The 11,691-nt window shown below is 36.3% G+C and overlaps 1 protein-coding gene and 1 pseudogene across 1 annotated transcript; one reads left to right on the top strand and one right to left on the bottom strand.

Annotated features, from left to right (window-relative positions):
* Nucleotides 1-1,666: 1,666 nt before the first annotated feature.
* On the bottom strand, nucleotides 1,667-5,737 carry LOC126611797 (anaphase-promoting complex subunit 5-like; annotated as a pseudogene).
* Nucleotides 5,738-6,953: 1,216 nt separating this feature from the next.
* LOC126611152 (uncharacterized) lies at nucleotides 6,954-11,481 on the top strand. Its single transcript, XM_050279341.1, has 10 exons — nucleotides 6,954-7,142; nucleotides 7,262-7,366; nucleotides 7,730-7,791; nucleotides 7,870-7,953; nucleotides 8,056-8,087; nucleotides 8,220-8,301; nucleotides 9,527-9,755; nucleotides 9,947-10,174; nucleotides 10,351-10,643; nucleotides 10,767-11,481. The coding sequence occupies exons 1-10, from the start codon at nucleotides 7,116-7,118 to the stop codon at nucleotides 11,116-11,118; spliced, it is 1,494 nt and encodes a 497-aa protein (XP_050135298.1). The 5' UTR covers nucleotides 6,954-7,115; the 3' UTR covers nucleotides 11,119-11,481.
* The last annotated feature ends 210 nt before the right edge of the window (nucleotides 11,482-11,691 follow it).

Below are 11,691 nucleotides of genomic sequence, written 5' to 3'. Positions count from 1 at the left end.
AATGGAGTGGTCCTCTCTCAAGCCTATAAATACCACCTCCCATATTCATCAACCATAATTTATTTTATCCTTGCTCCTTGCCGTGAGTTTTCCACCACCATTCTCTCCAAATTCAGCCAAAAATCACCCCTAGCCACACCACCCATCAACCCTAAACATTTCCATACCATTCCCCATCCATTCTACACCATAAAAACCACCCAAAACCTGTCCAAAACCTCTAGTGCCGCAGCTTGCAAGGAAGGAGAAAGAAGAAGAAACCTGGTGCCGTGCCTAAGCCCAAGCCTTGGGAGTGTTGGAGCGTTTCTAGGTGTTTTCTATCTTTGTTTTTAATGTCTAAATTTATGCATCTTTGCTTTGTGAGTATGAGGAACTAAACCCCTCTTAGTTAGGGGGTGATTCGAAACTATGTTCATGCTTGCAATATGATTTGATTACATCCAGTTGTGATTCATAAGTTGTGAATTCAATTTACTTATCCGTTTATATAAAAACTGATTTGTGTATGTTGGTTGAGAGTGCACGCTTAATTTTCATGCATGAATTTGACGCTAGAATATAAGGGAGTTTCACCTAATCGTTATGAACTTATATTCACAAGTAGTGAAGGTTGCTAGTCACAATCACGTTAAGTAAATTCTTGGCATAAGTTTCATGCAAATCATAGTAACGAGTGCCTCGTCAATGCTTATGTTTTTCATAGAACTTAATGATTCTTGCTTGTATCTCTATTATGCAATTCATGTAGGGAACTTGTAGGGAATGTTTTGGGTTGTCGTATGCAATCATCCAACCCAATAACTTGTGGAAAAACTAAGGGTTAATTAGTGCAATTCACGGTTAATTTGGGGCGTTGAGTATTCATAGTTTATCGAAAAGCAACTGGAAATCGTTTTGTATGCAAGTGTGACATGTGTGGAGAAGAACCTCCTAGCTAGCCTTTCATCCATAAGTTTCATTCAAATTCATTTACAATCTGTTTTATTTTACAAAGTTTGTTTTGTTTTCAAATTCGTCAAGAACCAATCTCCCATTTATTTCAAAGTGTTAGATTAGTTAGTAATCACTTTAATTTGTGTTTTTAAGTGTTTTGATTCACCCAAATTTGTCTAAGAATCTGTTTACTTCGTTCTTGTCTTAATTTAATTATTTTCGTCCAAAATCAACCCCATCTTATTTCTTTGAGTCATATTAATTAGAACTTGTCTTAGATTATGTTTTTAAGTGTTTTAGTTCATTAGAAAACCAAAATTCGTCCAAGTTTGTGTTAGAGTCCCAAAACTGCCCAGAAAGTGTTTTTAAGGCAGTTTTGAGTCTTTGGTTGCTGTTTTGAATCTTTTTGTTTATCTTAGTATTTTAAAGTATAGTTTTGCATTCTTTGAGTCTAGTTTAGTGTTTTAAACTTTGTTTTTACGTTTTCAAGTCAGTTTCCAAGTGATTTAGCAATACCTCCTAATCCCCGGCCTAGAACGATCCCTACTTACATACTTTACTACATTTGATAAAAAGAGGGTTTAATTTGTGTACTTATATATTTCTCATCATGAAGTTATAATATTCAAACTCTTCCTTTCTCAAAGATACAGGCCGACATACAATCGAAATAGGATGTTTAGCATCACGATCCATCTAAAATGGCTGGTCAAGATGACATATACATCTGCCTTCAAAACATGTTGATAAGAGGATCTTCCTCGTCTTACGGTTCTCCAAAGCCAAAATGTGTTGCTTAAACAAAGCTGCATCGTCTTCCCTGTCCTCTATCCTTCCGAGTTTGTCGAATACCATTGCCATTAAATAGAAAGCTTCGGCCGCCAATTCGTGATACTGCACACCAGAAGCATTTTCACAGCCATTAACGGGGGTTCCGACTCAGTAGTACTCAGACTCCCATTTTTAGCCAATAAAAAAGCATAAGTTTCCGAAAACTCAAAACTCAGAAGTATATTTTACCTCTAGCAATTGATTGAAGCTCATTCGAAGCTTGTCTCAGAGAATCCAGCACATCATCAAAGCTTCCAAAAACTGGCTAGTGAAATGCGAAAACACTTAGGACTTCGTGTAAAATATGTTTGATCATAAAATAAAATACAGCCAAGTATAATTTGACGATGGCAGCAAAGGAAAAACTTAATCGATGATGAAATGTGTTATGAGAAAAGGCATAGATACATCAAAGCTCAAGAAAATGGGGCAACATTTTGAGGTACAATGATTAACAACAAAATTGCTTATGGTTTAATTAAAGAGTGGTTACTTTTTACTTACTGGAAAAGCTTGGATCGGATAGATAGCATTTTGCTTCTACAATAAAGGCGCGAGCACGGAGCTCCAAACCTCCTTGACCAAGAATCATAGGAAAAGCCCCATGTACAAGGCTCAACGCCATTTTTGCATGACTTGATCCAAGCGAGAGCCACAACTCAGCTAGTGTTAGTGTGGCCGATGCTTTAAGAAGATCCAGATTAAATGACTGGCAAAATCAAGAGGCTTGCCAATGCATATGGAAGACCTAAAACAGCATTACCTGATTTCTGGGAAACAGAAATAAAAGAACTTTTAGCTTTGCAGAAATATAGAAGAGGAACTTTGTTAATAGACAAACAGAGATATGTGGCAAAGAAGACAGGTTGTCAAGAAAAGTTTAGTCTGCCTGAACCTCCAACCACATCGTGTACCAAATGTAAAACTGTACCTTGTAGATTTCAGCTAGCAAAATAAGAACGCTGGATATTGAATGTGTATCACATAAAAAAAAGGGAGTGTGCTACAGCTGCTGCCTGCGGTGAAATTCCAAAATAGTAAGAAAAGCATGCCACACATTGGGAAGACGAAGTCTAGTTATAAGGTAAGAAGTTCAATGTGTAACCTCACTGAACTGATTTGCTGCAAGCAATGTACGAGCATTTCTGAGGCTTGCTTCCGTCTTCAGTTCCATATCCACGCCACTGACAGATGATGCCAAGACTCCAAGCTCATCACATACTTGTTGGGCAAGCTTCAAATGTCCTCTAAATTACATTTGGCAAGGTCATGACCGACATAGACATAAAAAAAAATACTGTACATGAATCAAAATATTCATGAAATGGTGCACCTAGTAAACTTACCTATGTAAAGCATGCTCATGGAGCAGCTGAAGTTTTAGTAACAAAATTCTTGATTTTGAGATGGATAAAAACTTCACTATAGCTATTTCAACAAGAGCAGCAAAATCCTCTAAACAAGGAGAAGAAAAATATACTAGTCATCAAGGATCAACAACATTCGTGCATGTGATGCACATGAGAGGGAGATAGAGTACTCGGACCATAAATTGATATGGCCGCATCTACAAAAAAATATATTCTTTTTAAGTACTCAAGTATTTTATCTAACCTTTGTATCCTTTAAAAACGGCTAGATGTTGGATGAGCTTCAAATATGCTAATGCTGTGTCAGATGAACTGAGGACATCCAAGAAATAGTCAGGCTCAAGTTATAAAAATGGATAGGAATAGAAACATGATATGTAAATCTTGTGATACTTTCAGTTAAAAATTACCTTGAAACATCAGGAAAACAAGTTGCATGAACAAGTGCATTAAATCTGGCAAGAGAGGAACTGATGACATATGAAAAGAAAAATGTCTCAAAACAAGCAAGATATCATATCCCCATTAAAATAGTATGGCACTAAAACTAACCGTTTGATAACCATTTCATTTTCAATTTTCAGTTTTTGTTTTCACTTATTTGAATACCGATCCCGTCAACTAATATATTTATTGGATTAGTTTGTTTGTTATAAACACATAGAAGAAAAAAATAATGGACATCGATGGTAACACAACTAACATAAAATTACAGTTTGAAAGCTTTCATTTAATGGCTTAACCTAAGACCACCAAAATCTATCAAACTTATTTTCATATAGGTAACCAAGACTAGGAGCATGCCATTGGACATGCATGAAAAGCCATGAAGCGTAGTGATGCATCCAGTCATAACAAGTATCTCCTTTCATAGGAACACACGATGCAGAGTCATGGCTCACCATTTCCAATTTACGTTCAATATTTCAAAATTGGGTTACTAAATGAAAAAGAAACTCATACAACAGAATTTTATCAAGAAATTACCAAACTACATGCAGAGCTGAGTTCTAACGTACCTGTAATCAAAATAGCAGTGAGCATTCTCCAAAGCAGCAAAAAAATCATCATGATACAGACCATTCCAGTAACGCAAGAAGTGAACCTGGATCAAAATTCAAAATGATAAAGAAACATACTTTTTAAGTGCAAGTACAAGTTACCAAATAAGAAAAATATTTGTGCAAGTTACTAACGTGATGTAGCTCTGGTGCCAGTTTTTGAAGCTGCCTAAGCATGAGCTCAAAAGCATTTAAAGAGAAAGAGCTCCCCTGCCTACCAAACGGATATAAATCAAGATTCAGTACAGCCTAAAGTACATTAAACAAATAGGAAAACCAAAATATTAACAAACGTATATGCCACTTACTTTTCAAGTGCATCAGCTTGCTCCTGTAAAAATCCCTGTATCTGCCAGTTTGTCTGTAGGAATAGCCCAGCAGTGGGATCAAGATCACTTAATATACTGCTTGTAGGATGTGCATAATGACAATCTTCTCTATTGCCACCATGTTTGAATTCTGGATCACCAGGGACTTCAATATCTGCATATTTATGCACGATTACGATTGCCATCTCAACAACATCAGTAAACATCACGTTTTATAGCAAATCCATTAATAAGGAACCCAAAGTAGTGAGCTGGGCTACTTGTTGGCAGACAATGTTCAGCATAACAAGCATGCCAGCTTTGCTCTCAACGTTCTAAACAGATAAGAGTAAAATAAATGATTTGTACAAGCATAAATTGTAAGTGAGTCCTACTTGATTCAGAAACAATTTTATACAATAGGCTTTCAAGATTATTGTTGTCAATCACAAAGGCCTATATGATGTCGTAGCCTCTCTATGTGCTTCAAGAGGATGACGCTTAGCATTTATACCTTCAACCAATCCAATAAGTGCTTTGGGTGCATGAAGATTAAAAGAAACACTTCCACCAGCTCTTTGTCTTGCTTCGATTTCTTCAGTGACTTTTTCAAAAACAAGATTCTCCAGTTCCATGTTCTCATATTCTGGAGGCGTTTCTAAATCATTACTTGAATCATCCAAGTGAGGCGACTCATATGGAGGATAACTTGAGATGGCTTCTTTACAGTACATCTCTATACTTGTCAAAAGATGGCTTGCACCCTGCAATAATATTAGAATCATATGAAATGGTAGTTCCCTGTCAAAGCTTTCCTTCCTATAAAATCTAACAACGATAAGCACAACACAAACACAAAACTCATGTCCACCAATGCCCATATCCATGTGTTGCTAAAAGTACAGTGTATAAAAGGCATGCACTTGAAAGTTGAGTTTCTAATCTAAAAAGCCATTCCCTTTACGCTTTCACTAACCCAAATAAAGGAGACAACAATCTTTTAGTACATTTTGGGGTGATTTTCGAATACTGGAGTGAGGATGAAACAGTTTTTTATTCCAGACACCGTTGAATATATAAAGAATTGAAAAACAAAGAGTATGCATCAAGAAAATAAATAAAAAAGTAACATTACCTCAAAGGATAAAAGATTAAACGCAAATATGCAACGACGGAGAAACATCCCCAGTTTGCTATTTCGATCCAGAATAACTTGGTCATCTTCCAAAACACCCTAAAGAAAAATATCGAAACCAAATGAGCATCGGCAAGCAAGTAAAATTCCAAATTAGCATATAAATGGAGGTAAGGCTAGCCGACATTCACCTCTCCCAGACCCTGCGTAAAGCGGGAGCCTTGTGCACTGGGTACGACCTTTTTAGCATAGTATATAGTTCATGCAAACAATAAAATGGTTAAAAAATGATAATGTATTTAACAAGCAGTTCAGTACGGTTTAGTTCAGTTTGAGTTGAAATGAAAGAGAAAAGAACTTAACCGAACTACGAAAGCCAAAATCATTAATATAACAATCAACAACATCCTAAGGGCATTCAATAGTTCATCCAAGTAATAACAAAGAAGATTGATATCAAGTGCCGAACAATAACAAAATTAGGATAGGCAGTTTGATTTGATTTACGCGGTTTTTATACAGGCTAAAACGAACCAAACTAAATTAATCACGATTCAACTTTGTTTGTTGTACTATTATTGGAAACTCAACAAAATCAATAAAATTGATGGAATTGGGCCCTTTTTTGGACACCTCTAAAGTTAGTGGGCTTACAAATTTAGGATGGACCGGCCTATAACCTGAAACAGATTAATAAACCACTGAATACGTGATTCAATTATCTAATGACTACAAATCGAAAACATCAAGCATCCAAATGCATACTATCTGGTGATCTGTACTTAAAAGAACTCGACAACCTATGCTATATTAAGAAAATGACTTACATTATACGAGTATACCACTATGGTGAGTCTTGTGCATATAAATTAACATCATGTATAAACTTTTATCCATCTATAATTATTTTATTAACATACAACGTCATGTAGAAATATACTCGTACCATGTAAAATTTTCTTGTATATTTGGCCATAAAAGTACATTCCAATAGGAAATGGATCATCTCCGGATCCCTTCCATCAAATCCACCAAATCAATCAATCTCGACCCTTGAAATTTGATCCAATGACTACAAACAGAAAGCTCTTTTAAAAATTATAATAACTTTAACCGTTTTATCAAATTTTAAAGATTCAAATTAAGTAATTGGGTGGACTTGATGGAAAGAGATCGGGATGAGAGTCTTACTAGACAAGTAGTAATAGTTTGGGATGTGAACTGAAAAAACCGAAGCGACAAGAAGCAAAGTCGGAGAAAAGATTAGTCAAAAAGCAAAGCACTATTCTTCATATTTTAATTTTTTCTTAAATGCGTGTCGAAAACTTAGAAGGCATCATCGTCGTTCACCTGCTAGTCCGAGAAGCAAACCTACCAGCCTTCTGAACGACTGAAAAAACCTCATCCGATACCAAAAATCCCTTCAAAAATTCACCGAAATTCTCAGGCTTTCGATCATCTCGATCCACCCATTTCCATGGCCACCATTAATGGCGCCTCTCCGGTCAGTCCCTCTCTCTCTCTCTATTTACTTTTTCTTCCATTTATTTATGTATGTATGTATCGAATTTTTATTTTTTATATCCGCGGGTTAGCTAAATTCTGAATTTTGCGATCGAGCAGCGAGCTACGGACGCAGAGAACAGCTTGGAGAAGATCAAGCGTCAGCTCGCATCGGGTTCGGGTCGGAACTTGTTGCAGGGTCCACTTCTCAAGCGATCCGAGACTGTACGATCCTCCGTACCTCCCTTTTTTTTTCTGTGATTTCTATGTTTATTTTTAGGATTAATTTCTGGGTTTTGCGAAAGTTCAGGTTTTTTTTTGTTGGGTCAATTTCGAATTTCGATTCTGTTGGATTTTTATTGCAGAAATTATAATGCGGATTACAGAATGTTTGATTAATTTAAGGTTTTATAAGCTCCGGCTGAATTTACTGAAGTTCAGTAATTTCGAAATTTTGATGAATCATGCTTGAAAGAGTTCGAATTGGAAACTGAACACTGGGGGTGGTTTTTGTTAGTTGGTCTGTGTGGTGCTCTTTGTTCTGCAATCTGGAAATTAGCTTATGTGTTGTGTTTTTTACTTTAACAGCTGAGAAAATGGAACGAGCGGTGGATGATCTTAGACCCGACGACAGGGAGAATGGAATACAAGTTAGTTTTGCACTGACATTCGCTTCAATTCAAGTCTTATAAATGCATTGACCAACATTATACCTTGTTATGATTTAGGATTAGGAGAAATGAGCCGACTGTCAAGGGAACCATTCTATTTGATGCGAATAGCACAATTACCCTATCTCCAGTGAACTTCCAGTAAGACTAACGCTTTTCATAATATCACGTTTTGTACATTAGTCATTCAGCAGGCTTTAATTTGATTGGTTATTAACGTATTTTTTTGGTTTGTGGTTTCAGTGGGTTGCAAAAGTATGACGGTTGCTGCTTCTGTATCCTCTGTTATTTTCTCTAGTACTTTTATTTGATGTTGAAAACAAAGTGAGGTTGTATCTTATAACTGCTATAGAAAACAGGCACTCTTGTAAAGCTGGACTTTCGTACTTCTTAACTATATTCTTTAGATATTGGGACCCCGCAGAAAAAAGACTACTTCCTTTGTGCAGAGACTCCTGGGGCAGCTAGAGCTTGGGTAGCAACGCTGCAGTAAGTTCTTTCCCTTTACAATATGTTGTGGCTATTGCGTAGATGTTATATATTGTACAGTTTTGTTTTTTGTGCCTCTTATAAATACTTTATAAGCTCTAGGATGTATCTTTTGAAGATATTATATGCTGCTGGTCCAAATGAGAAATTAGCTAACATAGGTATCTATCGATGTGTGGTCGGGGAAGTAACAAGGGGATTAGAATTTGAACTTTTCTATGCTTAGGGTCTAATTTTACTCTGAAGACTTATTCTTAATGTCCCAATTTAGTTTTAATACTCTTTTCAGATCATCCTTCACATGCGGTTTGCCATTGTGAAGTTGGCATTTTTTTACAGGCTCAAATGTATTTGCTTTTCCATGTTTTCCTCGTTTTTAAGATGTATATTAGCAAGTTATTTATCTTAAAATTTGACATCAGGAGAAAAAAAAAATGTCTCTTAGCATCTGATGTTGCTTCGCTCAAAAGATATTATTCAAGCATCATATGGATATGGTTGATGTATATTTTTGTATAATGTCTTTGAAACATAGGGTTGGAGTATATAATATGGGTAAAATAAAACTGTTTATTGATATTGGATTTGATAAGTATCAATACAATGAATTGTTTCAAGATGTATCCTAATTGACATCATAACTAAATTCATTCGAGTGATACATGTATCCACTAATTTAACATAGATCCAAGATATTTCATTGAATCATTGATAAAGAGATTAGGTGTGGCCTTTGAACCAAACTTTTATCGAAAAAAATTGTGTAGAAAGAATCGTGAAAGATGGAAAGATCCTTCGTATTGAGTCATACCATTCCATTATATTGAGGAGATAAAGAAATAGATCAAAACGATTGGTCGTGTGTCAGTCTTTCAAGGAGGATGAAAAATTACATATTATATATAACAAAGTTGTGGTCCTTTATATAAAAAATTACATATTATATATAACAAAGCTGTGGTCCGTTGTATATCATTTGGATGGCGATTGATGGTCTCAAGACTGAAAATTTCTGTTGCTATAGTGAAATAAGCAAATTATGTCCCATGCATATAATTTGACTATAATTCCACTCTCTTTTCCTTTATTTCCCTTTTATTTCTTATATGATATATGGCGACTCATTTCAATTAAGACAAGATTAAGCATAAAGTTTCCGGTATTTAATGTTTCATCTAATATTGTCTTCTTTTGCTCTTTCTCATTTTTTGCCTCTGAAAATCAGAGCAACACAATTGGTTCTAAAGGCCCACAAAGAAGCTGTGAATTCCTTGAGTGGCAATGGCTCTGCAAAACTAGGAACGGTAGCAGCAGTAGTTGCTGCTGCCAATTCAACTGCTGCGGAGAGTTCTAAGGAAATCGAGGCAGCAATGCACATTTCTTTGAGAAATGCCTTGGGAATGATAACCAATAAGCCAACTGATGGTCCAATGGATGATTTTGCAATTATGAAGGTACTCTGCTTGTGATCTAATTCTGTTCTAAAAAATGAATTAAAGTCCAGTGCCCTATCTTCATTTGAAATGCACTTTACAGTATAATTTGTTAAAGAATGATATTCTATTTCAGTCATTTAAATGTAATTTCTCTTTGGGATTATTATGTTCACCTAGCATCCTTGTGACTGTGCCTCTGTGTCCTGTAGGAGACACTTCGGGTCAAAGATGACGAACTACATAATTTGGCTAGGGACCTTCGTTCACGCGATTCAACAATTAAAGAAATAGCAGAGAAATTAACTGAGACTGCTGAAGCTGCTGAGGCTGCAGCCTCTGCAGCTCATACAATAGATGAACAAAGGAAAATTGTTTGTGCAGAAATTGATCGCTTAAAAAGGGATTCAGCGAAGCAGCTGGAATCTTCGTTGTCAAAGGTATTGATGAGCTCTGCTACATCTTAAATGTGTAGTCATTTGAATAATAATTGATCTGTTTTCTTTTCCCCTTCCACTACTATATATTCTTAATTTGGAAAATGAAAAGCTGAATTTTGTTTGAGAGAACTTTTTTATTGTCCTACTTTATTTATGGCTTTTGTTTATGTTTATAGCTAAAAGATTCCGAAGAAAAGGTTGCGACCTTGAGCAAAGAAAGAGACCAATTGACTAGGCAGAGAGATTCTGCTCTCCAAGAGGCACACATGTGGCGTTCTGAGCTTGCGAAAGCCAGAGAGCGTGTTGTGATATTAGAAGCAGCTGTTGTGAGAGCAGAGGAGAAGGTCAGGGTTACGGAGGCAGATGCTCAAGCTAGAATAAAGGAGGCTGTGCAGAAAGAATCAGCTGCGCTGAAAGACAAGCAAGAACTTCTGGAATATGTGAATACGTTGCAAGCGCAACTTAAAAGGTTTGGTACCTTCTGTCTTTTACCCAATATATAAGTTGCTCGGGATTATTATGCATTGAATCCTTTTTGTCCCTTATCAAGTTATCATCAATGTTGATTAATCAACCTTTTCCCCATTAACAGACATCACATTGATACAAAGCAAGTGTTTGAGGAGAAGTCTGAGTCTATTGGAAATACACCCCTGACTAAACATGTAGACTTGTCCCAAGGAAATGTTGATAAAGCATGCCTCAGTGTTTCTAGAGCAGTTCCGGTAGCAGGGGAGAGTGTAGTTCACATGGCTGAGGGTCAAGTCAACCTACGGCCAGTAGGTGACGGTGAATGGAGTGATATTCAGGCTCAAGATGCAAGGATAGCCGATGTAAGAGAAGTCGCCTCCCAATCAGAAGCAAGTAGCTTGGATATTCCGGTTGTCAGCCAACCAACTGGTAATCATCATGAGCAAGGAGTGGACTCTTTTCAACAGCCTTGAAAATGAACTGATACATTTGTAGAGCAGAAAACTTAAACATTGTAAGGCGTGCAGCAAACTATAGAAAAGTCAATTATAGGACAGATGTGAACTTCGTCGGTGTATTCTTTTTACCCTTCGTTCAACAAATCAAGCTATTGGCAGGCTGCTTCTGCGTAGAGCATTGTATGCGCCCGGTGAGTTGTGTCGAGTATTTACAGAAACAGAAAAACATGTAAGGCCCATCATTGTGTGTAATGAGTTCCATGTGATCTAGCTGAGCGCATACAAAAATCCTCCTGATTGTGTCAATATTGTTGTGGTACTCCATTCCTTCTTTGATATGGAAATTTTATGCGTGGAGCTTCTCCGTTTCTTCCCCAATTATCTATCAGATTTTTGCAGGAACCTAATTTGAAAATTTATGCATGAAATCCGTAGTTTGTTCCAACTTGCTGGTTTCATTTAATCCTTTACTTTTCTTTGTCTTCTCCTTTATGTGGCGTTTTATGATATTTTTATTATAAATATAGAAAATTGTTATTAGCATTTTAAAATTTATTGTTCGCTCTAAACTTTTTATTTAGAAAGAAA

This window comes from Malus sylvestris, chromosome 17, assembly GCF_916048215.2.
Source record: "Malus sylvestris chromosome 17, drMalSylv7.2, whole genome shotgun sequence".
NCBI lineage: Eukaryota > Viridiplantae > Streptophyta > Magnoliopsida > Rosales > Rosaceae > Malus > Malus sylvestris.
This window is presented reverse-complemented; position numbering and strand designations above follow the sequence as displayed.

Bases quoted from the DNA above. Each gene is read 5' to 3' on its own strand.
- LOC126611152 (XM_050279341.1), top strand. From the start codon at position 7,116: ATGGCCACCATTAATGGCGCCTCTCCG. The intron at 7,792-7,869 runs GTTAGTTTTGCA...GTTATGATTTAG, and splicing joins ACAGGGAGAATGGAATACAA to GATTAGGAGAAATGAGCCGA. The intron at 7,954-8,055 runs GTAAGACTAACG...TTGTGGTTTCAG, and splicing joins CTATCTCCAGTGAACTTCCA to TGGGTTGCAAAAGTATGACG.